At 54.3% G+C, this 19,329-nt stretch overlaps 1 protein-coding gene across 1 annotated transcript in view; it reads right to left on the reverse strand.

Annotated features, from left to right (window-relative positions):
- The window catches only part of CNNM4 (cyclin and CBS domain divalent metal cation transport mediator 4), a 49,592-nt gene that overhangs the window by 17,024 nt on the left and 13,239 nt on the right, over positions 1 to 19,329 (reverse strand). The window contains exons 3-4 of the mRNA XM_030549416.1: positions 1,723 to 1,866; positions 1,272 to 1,409 (exon numbers count right to left, since the gene is read on the reverse strand). Of these exons, the coding sequence (XP_030405276.1) occupies positions 1,272 to 1,409; positions 1,723 to 1,866 (282 nt within the window). The remainder of the gene's footprint in view (positions 1 to 1,271; positions 1,410 to 1,722; positions 1,867 to 19,329) is intronic.

The following is a 19,329-nucleotide window of genomic DNA, read 5'->3' on the forward strand; positions in this document are numbered from 1 at the left end:
CCTGGCTCTGACACTAGCTTGCCGGATCCCCTTGGATAGGGCATCGTGCCTTGGTTTCCCCCTCCACAAACTGCTCTGTCTCTCGGTGGGGGGTGAGGAGAGTTAATCCCTGGGCTGCAGTGGATGTGTTTTCAAACCCGACTGCCATTTGCCTATGGGGACTGAATCTCCCCTCGTGGCAGGGTGGGCACCATGCCCCACACTGATAGCATGTCACCTCCTGGGACTGTGGGCGTGAGTCCAGCTCCCCCCTGGTTCCTTTCCCTGAGCTCAGTCATCACAGTCAGGCTGCTCCTTGGTTTGACCGCAAGAAACCGACCCAGGGCCCAGTCCCCCGCTGGGGAGCCCTATGCCACAGAGACGGGATAACAAGGGGCTGCTAACGAGACACAAACCCCGGGATTTTGGAATGAGAGACTCGACGGAACCCTTCCTTATGGCCGGCATTGCTTCTACAACCCCATCGGGCAGGGATCAGAGCTGCAGGTTTTACACGCCGGGAGACGGTGCACCGAGCCCTACGGTACCTGCTGTCAGGTAGGTAGGGGTGGGTGCGTGTGCACGTGTGTCCCCGTCCCTGCTCAGCTGGGCTGCGTGTAGGTGGTGGTCTCCATCCGCCTGGGGAGCTGTACAAGTGTCTGCTGCTAGCTGGCGCAGGGCACATATGTGCCAAAGACATGGACACAAGGGGTGTGCTAGGGGCTGACCCGTCCTAACCCCATTAAGGGCCCGGCCCAGTGGCACTGGGTGCACCCACCAACAGCCCCAAAGGAGCACGCCCTGGAGACCCAGCAGGTGCCCTGTGCTTCCCCCACAACCCCACCCGTAGCCCTCACTGTACTGCACTGCAACACGGCCGAGGGCCTGGCGCCGCCAACTCCCAGAGCGTCTCAGGGCAGTGCCAGGAGGCCAAGTCCCTCACCTCTGGCACTGGATGGGCCCTGGGAGCTGCCAGACATGCAGAGCCCCAGCAGCAAGCCCAGGACCGTGCCACCATCTGCGGCCCAGATCTGCCCCAGCCACCCGCTCTCAACTCCTGCTCCCCCGGCACCCCTCTTTTGCCAGCCAGGGCTCAGACAGCATCCAGCCAGGATCACCCCGTCAACCTGACCCCCAGGTCCTCCCACAGCCCCTTGTCCTTCCTAACCCCCATCCCACGACCCCCTTTGCCTTCCCATGACCAATGCACCCCACCCCTCCCCCCTGGTGACCCCCATTGCCCTCCCCATGACCCCCCTCCGGGGCTGGCCGGTCCCAGTCCGGAGGCTCACCCGTGGCGAGGAAGCGGTGCGCAGCCAGGAGCAGCTGGGGTGATACCTTCACCTTGAGCTCGCTGTCGGAGTCCTTGAAGGCAGAGAAATCCCTCTTGTTCTTCTGGTTGGCCACACGCTTCCGGGTGCGGTTGTCAGCTGCGGGGAGAGGGGGTGTCAAGGGGGACAAGTCCCAGCACCCCCCCCATGGGCACACGCCCCTGGGCTCCCCTGTACCCAACCAGCGCCCGCTACCTCAGCCAAGGCCAGGGGCCGCCAGGGCCGTGCCCCCCCTGGAGGTGGGGGAGGGGATAACGGGGGCTGGGAGGTGAGAACCCGGTGCTCAGCAGGTCCCCTCTCCACCCCCCCTGCTGCTCGGGTGCCCATTTTCCTCAGGCCGGCCCTGCAGCGGAATGAGAGGGGGGCCAGGGCCAGGCCAGCGGCGCTGTGCCCGGTGGTGGGGGCACCTAACTGTACATGTCCGACTCGTCCAGGATCTCCGACTTGATGATCTCCTCGATGACGTCCTCCAGCGTCACCAGCCCCAGCACCTCGTAGAAGGGGTCACCCTCTCCCTCGCTGTTCACCTTCTGCACGATGGCCAGGTGCGATTTGCCTGGGGACACAGACACTGTCACCCTGGGCTGCGGGCTGAGTGCAGGGGACTGACAAGCCCTGGCCAGCCTGCTCCCAGTCACACGGCACACGCTGGGCGTAGCTGCTGCCTGGCCCCCATGCTGCCGTTCCACCCCCCAGAGCACCATGGGAGCAATGGAAACCCCAGATCTAGACCCCGCTGGGCCAGGCCAGGAGCCAGAGCCTGCGAACAGCATGCCACAGCAGCCAGCCGCACTGCGGGAACCCCGGGGAAGCCTGCGGCTTGCTGCAGATGGATCAGATGCACAAATCCCAGCGGCACCTGACGCTAGTGGAGCCCCCTGAGCTCCAGTGGGCACCGGCCGTGCCACCCTCAAGGCCGTAGCCTGCTGTATCAGTGTTCCCAGAGCAGCTGCAGATTGGCTCCCGGCAGGCCCAGGCCTGCCCACGGCTGTGACTCCACCCCGTGCTCTCAGCCCTGCCTAAGGGCCGGATCCATGCAGGGCCATGCCCCGGCTGCCCGCGAGCCCATGCAGGACCTCTGACCCGCCTTGAGCGAGTACATCTGGATCCGAGAACCCCGCATTTCCTGAGCCAGCGTCAGACCCTGACTCACCATGCCCGCACCCTTCTCCCCCAATCCCTCTCACCCCCCCACTCACCCTCGTGCCCCATCTCCCCTCACGCCCTCACAATCCCTCTCATCCCCGTACCCTATCTCCCCCCAGCCTCTCACAATTCCATGCACTGCTACAGACTAGGGACCGAGTGGCTAGGCAGCAGTTCTGCAGAAAAGGACCTAGGGGTTAGAGTGGACGAGAAGCTGGAGATGAGTCAACTGTGTGCCTGTGTTGCCAAGAAGGTTAACGGCATTTTGGGCTGTATAAATAGGGGCATTGCCAGCAGATCAAGGGACGCGATCGTTCCCCTCTACTCGACATTGGTGAGGCCTCATTTGGAGTACTGTGTCCCCACACTACAAGAAGGATGTGGAGAAATTGGAAAGAGTCCAGAGAAGGGCAACAAAAATGATTAGGGGGCTGGAGCGCATGACTTATGAGGAGAGGCTGAGGGAACTGGGATTATTTAGTTTGCAGAAGAGAAGAATGAGGGGGGATTTGATAGCTGCTTTCAACTACCTCAAGGGGGGTTCCAAAGAGGATGGATCTAGACTGTTCTTGCTGGTACCTGATGACAGAACAAGGAGTAATGGTCTCAAGTTGCAGTGTGGGAGGTTTAGGTTGGATATCCGGAAACGCTATTTCACTAGGAGGGTGGTGATGCACTAGAATGAGTTACCTAGGGAGGTGGTGGAATCTCCTTCCTTAGAGGTTTTTAAGGCCCGGCTTGACAAAGCCCTGGCTGGGATGATTTAGTTGGGGATTGGTCCTGCTTTGAGCAGGGGGTTGGACTAGATACCTCTTGAGGTCTCTTCCAACCCTGATAGTCTATGACTGATGTTCTGTGATTCTATGATTCTAACCCAGGAGTCCTGGCTCTCACCCCCCGCCCCCATCTAACCACTAGACCCCACTCCCCTCCCAGAGCCAGGGCGGGAACTGGGGGATAGCACCCAGGACTCCTGCCCCCCAAGATAACATTTTCTTCCTGCATAAAGCTGACATAAAGCGCTGCCGTTCCTGCAGTGTCACACCCCCTCCTCCAGCTGGGACATTTGGGGGGGCAGCTCCCTGGGGGTCTTGGGGCTGGACCACCCACATGGATACTTGCTCGGCCAGCTCAGCATTCTCGAGTGGCACATGGGCCACCTATGCCCATTCCCTGACTAGCTGATATCCCAGCGCCCTGGATGAGACAAGGGTGCCCACACCTGCCCCCAGACAGGGGACGCGAGACTAGGTGCAGCTGGTGCTGTCGGAGGAGGGGGAGATACGCCAGCCGCAGGGAACGTGAACGCTGGGTGGCCCCTGCTCACCCTGCTCTCAGGCCAGTGGGCACCACTCAGCGGGCATATGGTCATGTGCTAGCCAGGCGCTGGGAAACATGCCTTATGGACCCCCCACGCTGCCTGTTCCCAGCTGCCTCTCATGCAGGATCCTCCGCCCTCATCCGCGACCATGTGCCCAGGGCTGTCTGCTCAAAGGCCACATGGCACTGGACGGGCAGGCCCTTTAAGCCATGGTCTGGCCCTTCCACAAGCTGCATCCATATGGAGGGCACATGGGACTGGGGTGAGGAACGAGAGACCCTCTCACCTCCTGGAGCTGAGCACAGTGTGAGCATTAATGCACTGTCCATCCATGCCCTCCCCACTGCCCACAGCCTCGCTGCCCAGCCTGAAACACGAGGCCAGAGACTGGCGTCAACGCCTTTCGCAGTGGGGAGAACTGGCTTTTCCCCTCAGCCTGCAGACCCTGTGCGGAGCAGCTGGGGTGGACTCAGTCACAGGCCAAGGCAAAGTGACCTGCAGGTTCATCCCACCTGTGGAGCTTGGGGAGTGTCTTATCCAGCACTTGAGGGTGGCTCCTGGGACATGCGGGCCCAGGGAGTGTGTGTGGGGGGGGGGGGGGTTCCCTTCACTGCCAGCCTCCTCCTGGCTCCCTGCACCGGGCAAGGGGACTTGGAGCCTGTGTCTGGGCATGCAGGGTAGCACTTGAGCCTCCTCCCCGACCCCACCCTTGCTCCCCCCCAGCCCCCCTCCCCCCAAGCGGGCCTCAGGGACAGAAACCAAAGTCAAAATCTGAGCAGCACCTCCTGAGCTGTAACTGAAGATGATGGCATTACGCCCTCCGCCACAGAAATGACATTAGCCCAGGCTACACGTAGGCTGACTGCTCCCCCTCCCTCACACACACACGGTTAGCACTTGCTACAGGCCCCGTCAGGCCGCTGGGGACATGCTGCTCTGGACCTAGCCTTGCTTCCAGCCCCAAATCCCTGGAAAATCTGAGCTGCCCCCACTATCCACCACTGCCATGTAGCCACCTCTGGGAAGAGCCAAGGCAGCTGGGCCACAGGAGAACTGAGGGAGGTGGACCGGCAGGGCCCGGCCTGGGAGCTGAGCAGGATGCTCGTGCTAGCAGCCCAAGAACAGCAAGGAGCAGGCAGGTCAGAAAGGAAGGAGCCTGTTCACCTTTCCCTTCCCTGTTACCAACAGGGAGGGGCGGGGTGGGGCGGAGGGGCTCCTTCTGCTCAAGGGCCAGCCACGGCACCTGCTGGGAAAGGGAGGTGCAGGGCTGGGAGGGGAAGAAAAGAACGGGGGGGGGGGGGCGGGGAGGAAGCTGCTTGGCACAACCTGGGGCCACCCAGCATGGAAGCGTCAGGGGAGCGCAGAGAGGCAGTGAGCAGCATTTGCACAGCCCATGCCAGGAACCAGCCCGGGGGGCCCTCCCCCCAACCTCTCCAAGGGCAGAGTGCAGGAGCTGCTGCCATTAGCACCCCAGCCAGGGCGCTGCACCCTTCCCTGCCACCCCTTGTCTGTGCCTCGTAAAGCCAGGATTATGGCTCTGGGAGAGAAGGAAATCCATGAGTAAACAGTCTGTGGGCGTAACGCTGAGGGCTTGGGCCAGAGCCAAGAACTGTTTGGGAAGAGAGGGGTCCTGCTGCTATTACAATAATGCAAAAAAGGCAGAAGTGTACAATAAATATTTCTTTTCTGTATTTTGAAAAAACAGATGATGCAGTTATAGTGTATGAGCAAACTCTTTCCATTTCACTAGTATCTTCGGATGATGTTAAACAGAAGCTACTAAAGTTCGACATTTTTAAATCGGCAGGTCCAAATAACTTGCATCCAAGAGTTTTAAAAGAGCTGGCTGAGGAGCTCATTAGAACATTAATGTTGCTTTTCAGTAAGTATTGGAACAACAGGGAAGTTCCAGAAGAAAGCTCATGTTGTGCCATTATTCAGAAAGTGTAACTGAGATGCCCTGAGTAATTACAGGCCTGTCAATCTGATATTGATCCCGGGCAAGATAGAGCAGCTGATGTGGGATTCGCTTAATAAAGAACTAAAGGAGGGTAGTATGAATAATAACCAATGCCAATCAACACGGGTTTGTGGAAAACAGATCCTGCCAAACCAACCTGATATCCCTGGGGATGAGATTACAGGTCTGGTTGATAAAGGTAACAGTGCTGATGTCATGTACTTACGCTTCTGTAAGGTGTTTGACCTGGAACTTTATGACATTTTGATTAAAAAAAAATAGAAGGATATAAAATGAACACGGCACACAGGAAATGGATTAAAACCTGGCTAACTGAGAGGTCTTAGAATGTAAATGGGGACTCCTCACTGAGCAGATCCGTGTCCAGTGGGGCCCTGCAGGGATCGGTTCCTGGCCTTACGCTATTTAGCATTTTTATCAATAACCTGGAAGAAAACAAAGTCATGCCTGAAGCAACACGGACCCTGTGGGAGAGGTAAATACTGAGGAGGATGAACACTGATCCAGAGTGATCGCTTACGTGGGGAGCTGGGGGCTGGCAAACAAGACGTGTTTTACTCTGGCTAAAGGTAACTGTAAATCAAGATGTTTGTCTAGCAGATCTGTGCCAGAGGTTATTGTGGGCAGGTCTCTGGCCTGTGCTCTACGGGTGGTCAGACTAGATGATCACAATGGTCCCTTCTGGACTTGACTAAACAGCCTTGCCCCACCTCCGCGTCCCCATCAGCTGGGTGGCTCCCCTACCAGGCAACACTGCCCCAACTCTCCTCCGCTCAGTCTCCCCTCTGCACCTGCCAAGCTCTCTGCACCTGCAGGATGTGCACTGGCCCCTCCCTGGGGGTGTGAGCCTCCCCTCCTCGCTGGGTTCCAGCCTCGCTCCCCCCACAGGGTACATCCCTGGGGGCAGGGGGCAGAGCCAGTGACTCGGCCAAGCACACGTAGGGAGCCAGTGGGAGAGTCAAGACTCGAACCTGGATCTCCTGAGTCTCAGCCCAGTGCCCTGTCCACTGGAACCTCCGTCCTGCCGCTCCCTTGGGTTCCCCTAGATACCCCCACAATGCGCAGCGTTCACACTCAGCCAGCCCACAGACGCATTCAGATCTAGAGTCCTTAGCCCCCGACTGCCCCCACCCCAGACACGGCTTGCACTCCACAGGCAGGCCATGGGCTAAATCCGTCCCTGGTAGAGTTCCACCCCCCATTCCCCAGAGCACCCATAACCCAGCCTTCCACTCCCCCGCCCTTAATGCCCCTCTGAGACGGACAGGCACTGAGCCCGCAGCAGGGTAGAGCCGCCCGTGGCCAGAAAGGATGCAAGGAGCCGGGGGCTTGGGGTGAGATGCAGACATGCCTCTTCAGAGAGGGGCACCCCAGGGCCTGGGCCGAGGTGCGGAGAGCAGCCAGCTTCCAAGAGGGGGCAGATGGGAGAGCAGCAAAGGGCTGTAGCTGTCCAGCTGGAATGGTACGATGGGGCGCGGGGTCTGAGGGGTCCCTTTGTATTTCCCCCTGGGTCAGTAGCTCCCCTCTACATCCAGGGGCAATGCCCATCTTCAGAGCACCAAACCACCCTGTTCTAACAGCCTTGCCCCCCTGAGCCACCAGCCCCATCACCGCCAAGGCCGACAGAGCATGGCTTGCTCCCAGCCCGCCGTTCCCTGAGACATTAACCCCTTTGCTGGAGGGCTAGGCCAGGCCAGACAGCAGCCCAAGAAGTACAGAGCATGCAGGGAGGGGGAGCCTATTAACGACAACGGGGTCACAGACACCTTGGCCCAGCCAGACTCCTCCCAAACTCAGGCCTGCGTCAAACAGCAGCCCAGGAAAGGACGGAGGCTGGGTCCCGACAGCAGCTAGTCAAACGCAAACCCTCACTCCAATGGGGAGGAATTTCCTCCTTTGCCTTTTCCTTCTACTTTCTAAGCTCTCTGCCTAGAGCCAAGAGCAACAGTAGCTCAAGCTACACCATTCGATACAGTCACCTACGGCCCTGTGGGGTTCTCGAACTTCACTGCACCACGACCCTCTTCTGACAACTACTGCTGCCCGGCTCCAGGGCAGGGACCTGGAACCTGAGTCCCAACACCCTCAGGCTTCAGCCCTGGGCCCCCGCAAGTCTAACGCCAGCCTTGGTGACCCCATTCAAATGGGATCGCAACCCACTTTGGGGTCCCGAACCCTGAGGCCTCGTTTATCACGAGAGAAAAGTGATCTTCCTTGGCTTCTCATAGACACCTAGGGCTGTTCATGGCCTGGTCCAGCGGCGTGCAGAGCTGGTTTGTATGGATGGAGGAGTTGTTCGCTCCAAGAGATGAGTCAGTGACCATAGAAGGCTGCTGGGTGACGCTACCCAGCAAGGTCCCTGAGTGCGAGGAGACTTGCTATAAAGCCCCTGTTCTAATGTCTCTGGCCACGTCTGCACCAGAGAAGTGCTGATGGAAGGAACATTCCCTCCTGCTGCAGCAAATACTTCAACCTGAGCTATGTGGAAAAAAATCACTACCCAGGAGCAGGCCGACTAGGAGGTGTTCCATCACCCCCACAGTCAGAACACTTTCCAAACCTTCCCACACCACGTGGATTTCAGCTAGTGGTACAAGGAATCTGCTTTTGGTGCCCCCCCCCCCCCAACCTCTACCATTTGTCCAGGTAACATACTGGCCTTTGGAACCCCACTCTGCTTAACCAGAGACATCTGGGCCCCTGTATCCCTCTGCCCCAAGTACTCCCTGCCATCAGTTTGGACAGCCGAAACATGCTCCATGTCTGGTTCTGCAGAGACTAATCTCACAGAACCAACATGAGCATTTCTATTGCCTGGGGGGTTCTGTGGTGAGGACAGCAGAACTAACATGAGCTATGGGTTGCCTGCTGCCTCCTAGCACAGGGCATTTATTCCTCAGGTGATCCGTGGAATTACACTGATAGCACCTGGACTCTTCTGCTTTTACAGGAGATTTGGGATGAGAGTTAGAGGAATGGTTTTGGGGAGGTGAGTACCCAGCCTCCCACCCTCTCCTTGGAATCTCCTCTTCCCACCAGCTTTAAACACCTCTTTGGTGGTTTGTTTTCATTAGATGCCTGGGTCTGTTGAAAGGCATCAGCAAGAGACGCCATCTCATCCACAGACCTTACATCTCTGTCCCATAGACACTGCTTCACATCCACCTTACACATGCCTAGGAAATGCTCTTGAGCAACAAGATCCAAATGTTCCTCAAAACTTGTAACACCTTTGCCCCTTACCCATTTTCCCATCAAATCTTTCATTTTGTTCACATATTCCCCATTATTCATCCCAATAGCTCTCTTCAGATTCCTAAATTTAACTCTATACATTTCAGGGATAATCTGAAACCTTTGCAAAAGAGTATTTTTAAATTTACAGTAGTCTAAAGCATCCTCAATGGATATTTCACTGAATATATTCAGAGCTTTACCAGTTCATTTTGCAGTCAGGGTAGGAACTCCCTTGGCCTCAGGGATCTCATGCACTGCACACAGCCTTTGAAAGGTGGTCAGATATTCAGCAGGTTTCAGAGTAGCAGCCATGTTAGTCTGTATCCGCAAAAAGAACAGGAGTACTTGTGGCGCCTTAGAGACTAACAAATTTATTTCAGCATGAGCAATCCATTGTCTATAGCCAAGCTCTAAGTACAACCATATTTGCGCCAATCCCTCAGAGACAAACACCTACAAGATCTCTATCAAGCATTCTTAAAACTACAATACGCACCTGCTGAAGTGAAAAAACAGATTGACAGAGCCAGAAGAGTACCCAGAAGCCACCTACTACAGGACAGGCCCAACAAAGAAAATAACAGAACGCCACTAGCCGTCGCCTACAGCCCCCAACTAAAACCTCTCCAGCGCATCATCAAAGATCTACAACCTATCCTGAAAGATGACCCCTCACTCTCACAGATCTTGGGAGACAGGCCAGCCCTCGCTTACAGACAGCCTCCCAACCTGAAGCAAATACTCACCAGCAACCACACACCATACAACATAAACACTAACCCAGGAACTTATCCTTGCAGCAAAGCTCGATGCCAACTCTGTCCACATATCTATTCAAGTGACACCATCATAGAACCTAATCACATCAGCCACACCATCAGGGGCTCATTCACCTGCACATCTACCAACATGATATATGCCATCATGTGCCAGCAATGCCCCTCTGCCATGTACATTGGCCAAACCAGACAGTCTTCATGCAAAAGAATAAATGGACACAAATCTGACATCAGGAATCATAACATTGAAAAACCAGTGGGAGAACACTTCAACCTCTCTAACCACACAGTGACAGACTTGAAGGTGGCAATTTTGCAATTAAAAAAACTTCAAAAACAGACTCCAAAGAGAGACTGCTGAACTCGAATTAATATGCAAATTAGATATAATTAACTTAGGTTTAAACAGAGACTGGGAATGGATGGGTCATTACACTAATTGATTCTATCTCCCTATGTTAAGTTTTCCTCACACCTTCTATGGGTCACCTCAATTATCGCTTCAAAGGTTTTTTTTCTCCTGCTGACGATAGCTCATCTCAGTGGATTGGACTCTTCCAGTTGGTATGGCTACTTTCACCTTTTCATGTTCTCTGTATGTATAAATATCTCCTGTCTGTGTGTTCCATTCTATGCATCTGAAGAAGTGAGCTGTAGCCCACGAAAGCTTATGCTGAAATAAATGTGTTAGTCTCTAAGGTGCCACAAGTACTCCTGTTCTTTCTTCTAATTGCCTTCTATGATGAGATAACTGGGTCTGTGGATGAGGGGAAAGCAGTGGACGTGTTATTCCTTGACTTTAGCAAAGCTTTTGATACTGTATCCCACAGTATTCTTGCCAGCAAGTTAGAGAAGTATGGGCGGGATGAATGGACTATAAGGTGGATAGAAAGCTGGCTAGATCGTCGGGCTCAGTGGGCAGTGCTCAATGGCTCCACGTCTAATTGGCAGCCGGTATTAAGCAGAGTGCCCCAAGGGTCAGTCCTGGGCCGGTTTTGTTCAATATCTTCACTAACCATCTGGAGGATGGCGTGGACTGCAACCTCAGCAAGTTTGCAGATGACACTAAACTGGGAGGAGTGGTAGATACGCTGGAGGGTAGGGATAGGATACAGAGGGAACTAGACAATTTAGAACAGGGGTGGGCAAACTTTTTGGTCCGAGGGCCACATCTGGGTGGGGAAATTGTATGCAGGGCCAGGACAGGGAGTGCAGGGTGTGGGAGGGAGCTCAGGGCAAGGGATTAGGGCAGAGGAGAGGTGGGCAGTGTATGAGGGGGCTCAGGGAAGGGGGGTTGGTGTGCACAAAGGGTGTGGGGTGCGGCAAGGGGCTCAGGGCAGGGAGTTGGGGGGCGAGGTGCAGGAGGAGCTCAGGCTCCGGCACTGCTTACCTAAAGCGGCTCCGGTGTGGCAGCGGTGCGCACCAGTGCCAAGGCAGGCTTCCTGCCTGCTGCCCTGTCCCCAGCATCACATCGCTCCAGGAAGTGCTGCCCCTCGTGGAGGGAGGGAAGAGGGCTCCGTGTGCTCTGCCCTTGCCGCACCTCCAGGTACCTCCCCCAAAGCTCTCACTGGCCATGGTTCCCCGCTCCTGGCCAAAGGCAGTTGCAGGGGGTGGTGCCTGGAGGCACGGGCAATGCACAGAGGCCTCTGCCCCTCCTTGCCCAGGGGCAGAAGGGACGTGGTGCTGTGTGCTTCTGAGAGCGGCGCGGGGCCCACGGCACCATGGGGGGCAATCCCGCAGGCCAGATCCAAAGCCCTGAGGGGCTGGATCCAGCCCGCAGGCCGTAGTTTGCCCACCCCTGAATTAGAGGATTGGGCCAAAAGAAATCTGACGAGGTTCAACAAGGACAAGTGCAGAGGCCTGCACTTAGTGTGGAAGACTCCCACTGCTACAGGCTGGGGACCGAATGGCTAAGCAATAGTTCTGCAGAAAAGGGCCTAGGGGTTACAGTGGACAAGAAGCTGAATATGAGTCGACCGTGTGCCCTTGTTGCCAAGAAGGCTAACAGCATTTTGGGCTGTATAAGTAGGGGCACTGCCAGAAGATCGAGGGACCTGATCATTCCCCTCTATTCGGCATTGGTGAGGCCTCACCTGGAGTACTGTGTCCAGTTTTGGGCCCCACACTACAAGAAAGATGTGGAGAAATTGGAAAGAGTCCATCGGAGGCAACAAAAATGATTAGGGGGCTGGAGCACATGATTTATGAGGAGAGGCTGAGGGAACTGGGATTGTTTAGTCTGCAGAAGAGAAGAATGAGGGGGGATTTGATAACTGCTTTCAACTACCTGAAGTGGGGTTCCAGACAGGATGCATATAGATCAGTGGTCCCCAACGCGGTGCCTGCGGGCGCCATGGTGCCCGCTGGGGCATCTTAATGCACCCGCGTCCTGGCCCCCGGGAGAGCACCTGCCAAAATGCTGTGGCAGGGATGCCTCTCGATGACACCACTTGTCGCCAACAAGCGACGTCATCAAGAGGCGTCACTGCCGCTGCATTTCGGCTGGTACTCCGCCGCCGCTGTAGTCCTTCGGCTGGCGCCTGCCAGCCAAAAGGTTGGGGACCACTGATCTAGACTGTTCTCAGTGGTACCAGATGACAGAACAAGGAGCAATGGTCTCAAGTTGTAGTAGGGGAGGTTTAGGTTGAATATTAGGAAAAACTTTTTCACTAGGAGTGTGGTGAAGCACTGGAATGGGTTCCCTAGGGAGGTGGTGGAATCTCCATCCTTAGACGTTTTTAAGGTCAGGCTTGACAAAGCCCTGGCTGGGATGATTTAGTTGGTGTTGGTCCTGCTTTGAGCAGGGGGTTGGATTAGATACCTCCTGAGGGCCCTTCCAACCTTAATATTCTATGATTAGACTGGGCAGCAACTAGACTAAGCAGTTTTTCTCATCCCACTGGATATTGCAGTCCTTAGCATATAGGTATGTTCCTTAAACCTGGGCCAGTCTCCTCTGTTGGAGTCTTGTCTTCTTCTCAGTGTCTTGGTTGCTTGCAGTGAACATTGGGGCAGGAGAAAGTCCAGTATGTGTCCACTCTGCCTGTTTTATACCCGCAGTCCATGTGCTTGGAGAACAGAAATCCAGGCATGTCTGGGGGGCATTGCTGAGTCCCCAGGCAAGGTTGAGCAATTCCCTGGGTGTGGCCGCATGCAGGGGAGTCATTGCATTGTAGCTCCCTTGATGGACAACGGCTGGTGATGGGTTGTTTGACACCCCACCCAGGCATTGGTTCTATCCTTGCTGTTGCCTCTGGGGAGCTAGTAACTGGCTGATTCCCCGACTTACAGCATGCTTTAGTGACAACCATACTACACAATTCTCATAACTTCAGATGCATTCATGATACACACGTATGGATAGAGAAATGACTTTCAGCAGATTATAACCTTCCCCTGATACCTTACAAGGCCTGCTTTCTATGTGAGATTACAATTATATGAAAATGAGGACTATGGGGGTTCCAGTACCCTCCCCCAAGGTATAGAATGTCACAGCTACATTTCTCAATTCGACTTTACACTTGCTCGGTTGGACTGACGCAAGCAGTCCTCGAATTACAACGGCCAGTAAACGGTATTGGAGATCACCAAGAGTCTATGTTTAAGGATCCATAGTTCCACCTTGAAACCAACCCCACCCAGCCAAGCCTAGCACAGAACTAGGGACTGCTGCCTTTTAGCAGGACTGCGGTAAGACCTTGAATGAACTGAACTGATTTAGTCTCTCTGGATAATTGGGACTGTGCGCTGAGCACATTTTGTGACACTGTAACCCATTAACCAGCTGTATTGTGTTTTCTGTAATTTTTTATGTGCTTTAAAAGCTATTTTGGCTCATAAAACTCACAGACTCACAGAGAGGCAAGGTGGGTGAGGTAATATCTTTTATTGGATCCACTTCTGTTGGTGAGAGACACAAGCTTTGGAGCTGCACAGAGCTCTGCTGCAGATCTAAAGATGTACGTTTGCTAACCTCTCTCTGCCAGGGCGGCCTTTGGACCTGAGGAGAAACTCTGGGTGGCTTGAAAGCTCGTCTCTGTCACCAACCGAAGCTGCTCCAATAACAGATGTGACCTCACCCATCTTGCTTCTCCAACATCCTGGGACCAAATCGTGTACAACAACCCTGCATCATCCACTTACAGCGATTCTTCAGTCTGCACTTTCCAAGGAGCCCAGATCTAAAGAACAGCGAGGAACCTGTCCAAAGGGTAGGAATAAACGGCCAGTTTTCAGAACGGAGAGAAATAAATAATGTTGTCCCCCAAGGGTCTATACAGGGACCAGTGCTATTCAACATACTCATAAATGATCTGGAAAAAGGGGTAAAGAGTGAGGTGGCAAAATTGGCAGATGATACAAAACTACTCAAGATTGTTAAGTCCAAACCAGGATGCAAAGAGCTACAAAAGAATCTCTCAAAACTGGGTGACTGGGCAACAAAATGGCAGATGAAATTCAACATTTATAAATGCAAAGTAATGCACATTGGAAAACTTAATCCCAATTATACATCTAAAATGAGGGGTTTAAAGTAGCTGTTACCACTCAGGAAAAATCTTGAAGTCATTGTGGAGAGTTCTCTGAAAACATCCACTCCATGTGCAGCGGCAGTCAAAAAAGTGAACAGGTTAGGAACCATTAAGAAAGGGATAGATAATAAGACAGAAAATATCATGTTGCCTCTATATAAATCCATGGTACGCCCACATCTTGAATACACTGTGCAGTTCTGGTCACCCCATCTGAAAAAAGATGTATTGGAATGGGAAAAGTTACAAATGACAACAAAAATGATTAAGGGTATGGAACAGCTTCTGTATGAGGAGAGATTAAAAAGACTGGAACTTTTAAGAGACAACTATGTGGGGATATGATAGAGGTCTATAAAATCATGACGGGTGTGGTGAAAGTAAATCAGGAAGTGTTATTTACTCCTCCTCATAACACAAGAACTAGAGGTCACCAAATGAAATTAATAGACAGCAGATTTAAAAACAAAAGGAAGTATTTCTTCATACAACACACAGTCAACCTGTGGAACTCCCTGGCAGAGGATGTTGTGAAGGCCAAAACTATAACAGGGCTCAAAAAAGAGCTAGATAAGTTCATGGAGGATGGGTCCATCAATAGCTATAAGACAGGATGGGCAGGGATGGTTTCCCCAGCCTCTGTTTGCCAGAAGCTGGGAATAGGCGACAAAGGATGGATCTGTTGATGATTCCCTGTTCTGTTTATTCTCTCTGGGGCACCTGGCACTGGCCACTGTCGGCAGAAAGGGCACTGGGCTAGATGGACCATTGGTCTGATCCAGTCTGGCCAATCTCATGTTCTAGATTTGGCATATTCATTCTGAAAGGCAGCGAGGTTGAGTTAATGAGACCCAGATGGTCAGCTCTGGGTGCTCTTTCTGGGTCTGGCTAGCATGACCATGTGCACCCTCACGCGGATGACAGTTGTTTGTCTCTACGTTAGAAATGGGTTAACAACTAGGGTTGTGAGGGGCACAAAACATGAACAGCAGTTAGCAGAACACACATGGACTCTCGGTCTCCAGCCAAGTGCATGCTCCCCTAGAAAACAGGCTCTGTTGGGAAGAGGCCTCTCTCTGCACTGTGCTGGCATTCAATGCACGGTCCAGCATACGAGAAACAAAAGGTGAATGACTTGATAACGACGAGCCTTTGTAGCTTGTTCTTGGTACCAGGTGCTGGATCTCCGCAGCACCAGCCCCGCGGGGTGAGTTTTATGGGCGTTTTGCCTCTAGATATCTCTGCGTTTGTGCACAAAAGGACAGTCAGAAAGCTGACATTTTAGAAAACACAGTGGTGTGACCATGTTGGTCCCAGGATATTAGAGACAAGGTGCGGGAGGTGACATCTTTTATTGGAGCAACTTCTGCGGAGAGAGATGAGCGCTCGAGCTACACAGAGTCTTCCTCAGGTCTGGGAAACAGGGCATTGGAGGAAGGAGGGGGGAGAGGGCTGTATCTCAGCAGCCTCTTTGCCAAGTGATCTCAGCTTGCAGCACCCACGCTCGCGTGGCCCCGTGGCGCTGGTGGATTTGGGAGGGGTTCGAAAATTCACCTTTAAAACAGAACCTGCTGCCGCATTAGCCCCAGAGCAAGTCGCAACGTTCTCCATAGACACCAGCCACACTCTGGAGCAAGGAGTCCAAGAAAACAGTGAACGAGCCCGAGGACAAAGGGATGCCTTGGTCTATGAGGTGCGACCCTGGCTGACGGGTGCCTTATCTTTACAGGTCACATGGACACAGAGGCATAGCAAGGAAATGTCTCCCCCAGGGTCACTCAGCGAGTTAGGAGTGGGACCGAAACTCCATCTGCCATCAACACATGGCTGACAATCTTCCCAGGCTCCCCTATTCACCCCCAGCCCTGGTGTCCCTCCCTCAGCCCCCTTGCCACGAGGAAGCAGGGAACCTACTCGCTCGCCCTGCCAGCCACACCGGCTGAGCCTGCCATACTGGAAAAGCTGCTGCCGGGCAGAGAAGAAAACAATAATAAGCAACCACCCCGGGGCTGGCAGGAAGGTCCATCCCCACGGGACGGGGCAGTCAGCCTGGGCAGGGTGTTTGCACAGACTAGACAACACCCTCTCTCACCTGGCTGGGTCTGCACACCCTTCTCCATCGGCATTAGCTTCTCCCCCCTTCCCTGCCGAACCTCTTGGTTTGCCCCTTGGTCTCCCCCCATGAGGAGAGGCTCCCCGTCTTAGCACCCTGCTCTCGCATGCACTGACAATGAGTGACGCACGGGGACCAGCTCAGCACTGAGCCAAGGCAGAGAGCGGGAAATGGATCTTCCCAACATGTCGCCTCGACGCAGGCCCCATGCAGATGTCATTCAGAGAGGGCTGAATTCCCAGGGACAATCCTCAGCTTTTCTCTAGCACTGGGCAGCTGAGATCCCAATACACGTCAGCATCAGTCTCCCCGCTGCCCAGATGGGAAACTGAGGCACGATGAGTCTTTCAGCCAGCCAGTGGCAGCATCTTAGTGAGGACCTCTCCTGCTCCATCAGGAAGGAGAGAAAAAGCAACTTCTCCCTTCCAGCAGCCAGAGGAGGCCTGGGGTGGGGTGAAGGGCTTCCAGTTACTCAGAACCGTACTTGCCAAAAGCTCAGTCTGAGAAGCGGTGCCCCCAGCCAGGGGGCAGGGAGAACCACCAGCTTCACCTTCCTTCCCACCAGGTGCTTGGTACATTTCCCACCCGCTGTGTTTCCTCTACGTTGCCCACCTTACTCTGGCGTGACCTGTCAGAGCAACCACAGTGCCCGCCCTGGCAGCCCTGCAGCACACAACCCTGCAGGACAGAAAACAGCGCTGGCTGACTGGTGTGGTAGGTGGCTGATGGCATGAAGAACAAAGCTGCCCCACCTGGCAGGCACCGGCACAGAGACACAATGCCCAAGCCCAGCTGTTCGTGGGGTCCAAGGGATAGATGGTGCTGCTGTACTGAGCCCCACATGCTTCTATTTCTGCAGGGAACATTCAACACAACTGCAACTGGGGAGGGGGCTGGGAGTCCATGTGGTGCCTGATCCAGATGGACACCAGGAGCAGCGCAAGAGGTGCTCACATTAGCACTGGGTGCCTCATCCCAGAGAGAAACCCAGGAGCTCCCAATTACAGCCTACACAGCTCTTCTCCTGGCGGGGAGCACAGCTGCAGGCTCTTGGGGATCATTGCTCCTGCTGCCAAAGTGGGGCCCCAGACTCCGTGCGTGAGGTCGGGGGGGAAGCACTGGGCCTCAGCAGCGACACCTGGAGCTGTCTGTAACAAGGCTACTGGATGCCACAATTTCAGGCTATGTCCTAGGGACTGATGGGGGGAAATCAGCAAGTCAAAAGCGGGTGCTGGGGGGCACACACAAGGGGATTGTAACACACACGACAAACCAGGGATTTGGGGCCCAGGCTGCCTTTACCGCCAGGCCCCACTCGGCCACAGGCTCGTGGGCACTTTCCCTGGCTCAGCCAATCAGTGCCAGGACGAAGGGGCCCCGCCCATTTCTGCTTTGGGAAGGGAGGAGTTACAGTCACAGGAGGATCCGAGCCCTGTCCTGGCACCTGGGCACGCGCAGCATGTGTGCATGGGGAGGTGAGGACAGGGCTCAGGGCTGCCCGCAGGCCACACCGAGCTCCTGAGAGCTGCGGCTGAGCCTCAGCTGCTGTCTGTTGGCACAGGCCAAGTGACTGCGGAGGCTACAACAGGTCCCGCCAGCTGGGTGCTGCCCTCCTTGCCCCCGGCCTCGGGATGCCGAAGAGCTCTGATGGCTGAGAACGAACTCTCCTCTCGCAAGGGTCGCAAATGGAAACAGCCCCACTGGGTCCCATCCAGCCGGGCCCCAGGACACACTGTAAGATCCATTCTCCAGCGCTTTAAACACTCCAAGGAATGGGGAGAGGATCTGAAAGTTTAACAGATCTTGCTGGCAGGAAGCTGTTCTTAATTCCATCTTTCCGTCCTCGCCGTAACCTCAGGACCCTAAGTCATGCGCCTTTCTCCATGCAGCTCCCTAGGGTCACAGACTACAGATTCCAAAGCCAAAAGAGACCATCTCGTCTGACTCCCTGCAGACCACAGACCTGCCCCACAATAACCCCTAGTGCAGATCTGTTAGAAAAACAGCCAGTCTTGATTTGAAAACAGCCAACGGTGCAATCCACCATGATCTTTGCTAAGTTGTTCCAGTGATTAGTGACTCTCACTGTTAAAAATGTGTGCCTTATTTCCAGTCTGAATTTTCCTAGATTCAACTTTCAGCCACTGGATCACGTTAGGCGTTCCACTGCTAGACTGAAGAGCCCAGTATCAAATCTTTGTTCCCTGTGTAGATAATTATAAGCTGTGATCCAGTCACCCCTGAACCTTCTCTTTGGTAAGCGAAATACACTGTGCTCCTGGAGTCTCTCACTCTCAGGCAGGTTTTCTAATCCTTTAATCATTCTCATGGCTCTTCTCCACCCCTCCTCCAATTTATCAACACCCCTCCTCAATTGTGGGCACCAGAACTGGGCACCGGATCCCAGCAGCACTCGCATCAGGGCCAAAGTCAGGGGGGAAAAATCACCTCTCTGCTCCTTCTCGAGATTCCTGATTACGCATCCCACAATTGCATTAGCTCTTTTGGCCACAGCATCGCACTGGGAGCTCAAGTCAAGCTGATTCCAGAGTCCCTGCTTCCCAGGAGAGAGTCCCCAGCCTGTCAGTTCGGCTGACGTTCCTTGTTCCCAGACGTGCACATTTACACTTAGCCGTATTAAAGCACACACTGCTTGCGCCCAGCTCACCCAACGATCCAGATCGCTCTGTAGCGGCGCCCTGGCCCCGTTGCTATTTATCACTCCTGCCACGTGTGTGTCACTTGCAAGCTTTCATAAAGATGATTTTGTTTTCTTCCAGATCACTGATCATCATCAGAAGCATTATTAGCTGTTTAGTATCAGAGGGGTAGCCGTGTTAGTCTGGATCTGTAAAAGCAGCAAAGAATCCTGTGGCAGCAAAGAATCCTGTGGCACCTTATAGACTA

The sequence above is a fragment of the Gopherus evgoodei genome, chromosome 2, assembly GCF_007399415.2.
Source record: "Gopherus evgoodei ecotype Sinaloan lineage chromosome 2, rGopEvg1_v1.p, whole genome shotgun sequence".
In the NCBI taxonomy this organism is placed as follows: Eukaryota; Metazoa; Chordata; order Testudines; family Testudinidae; genus Gopherus; species Gopherus evgoodei.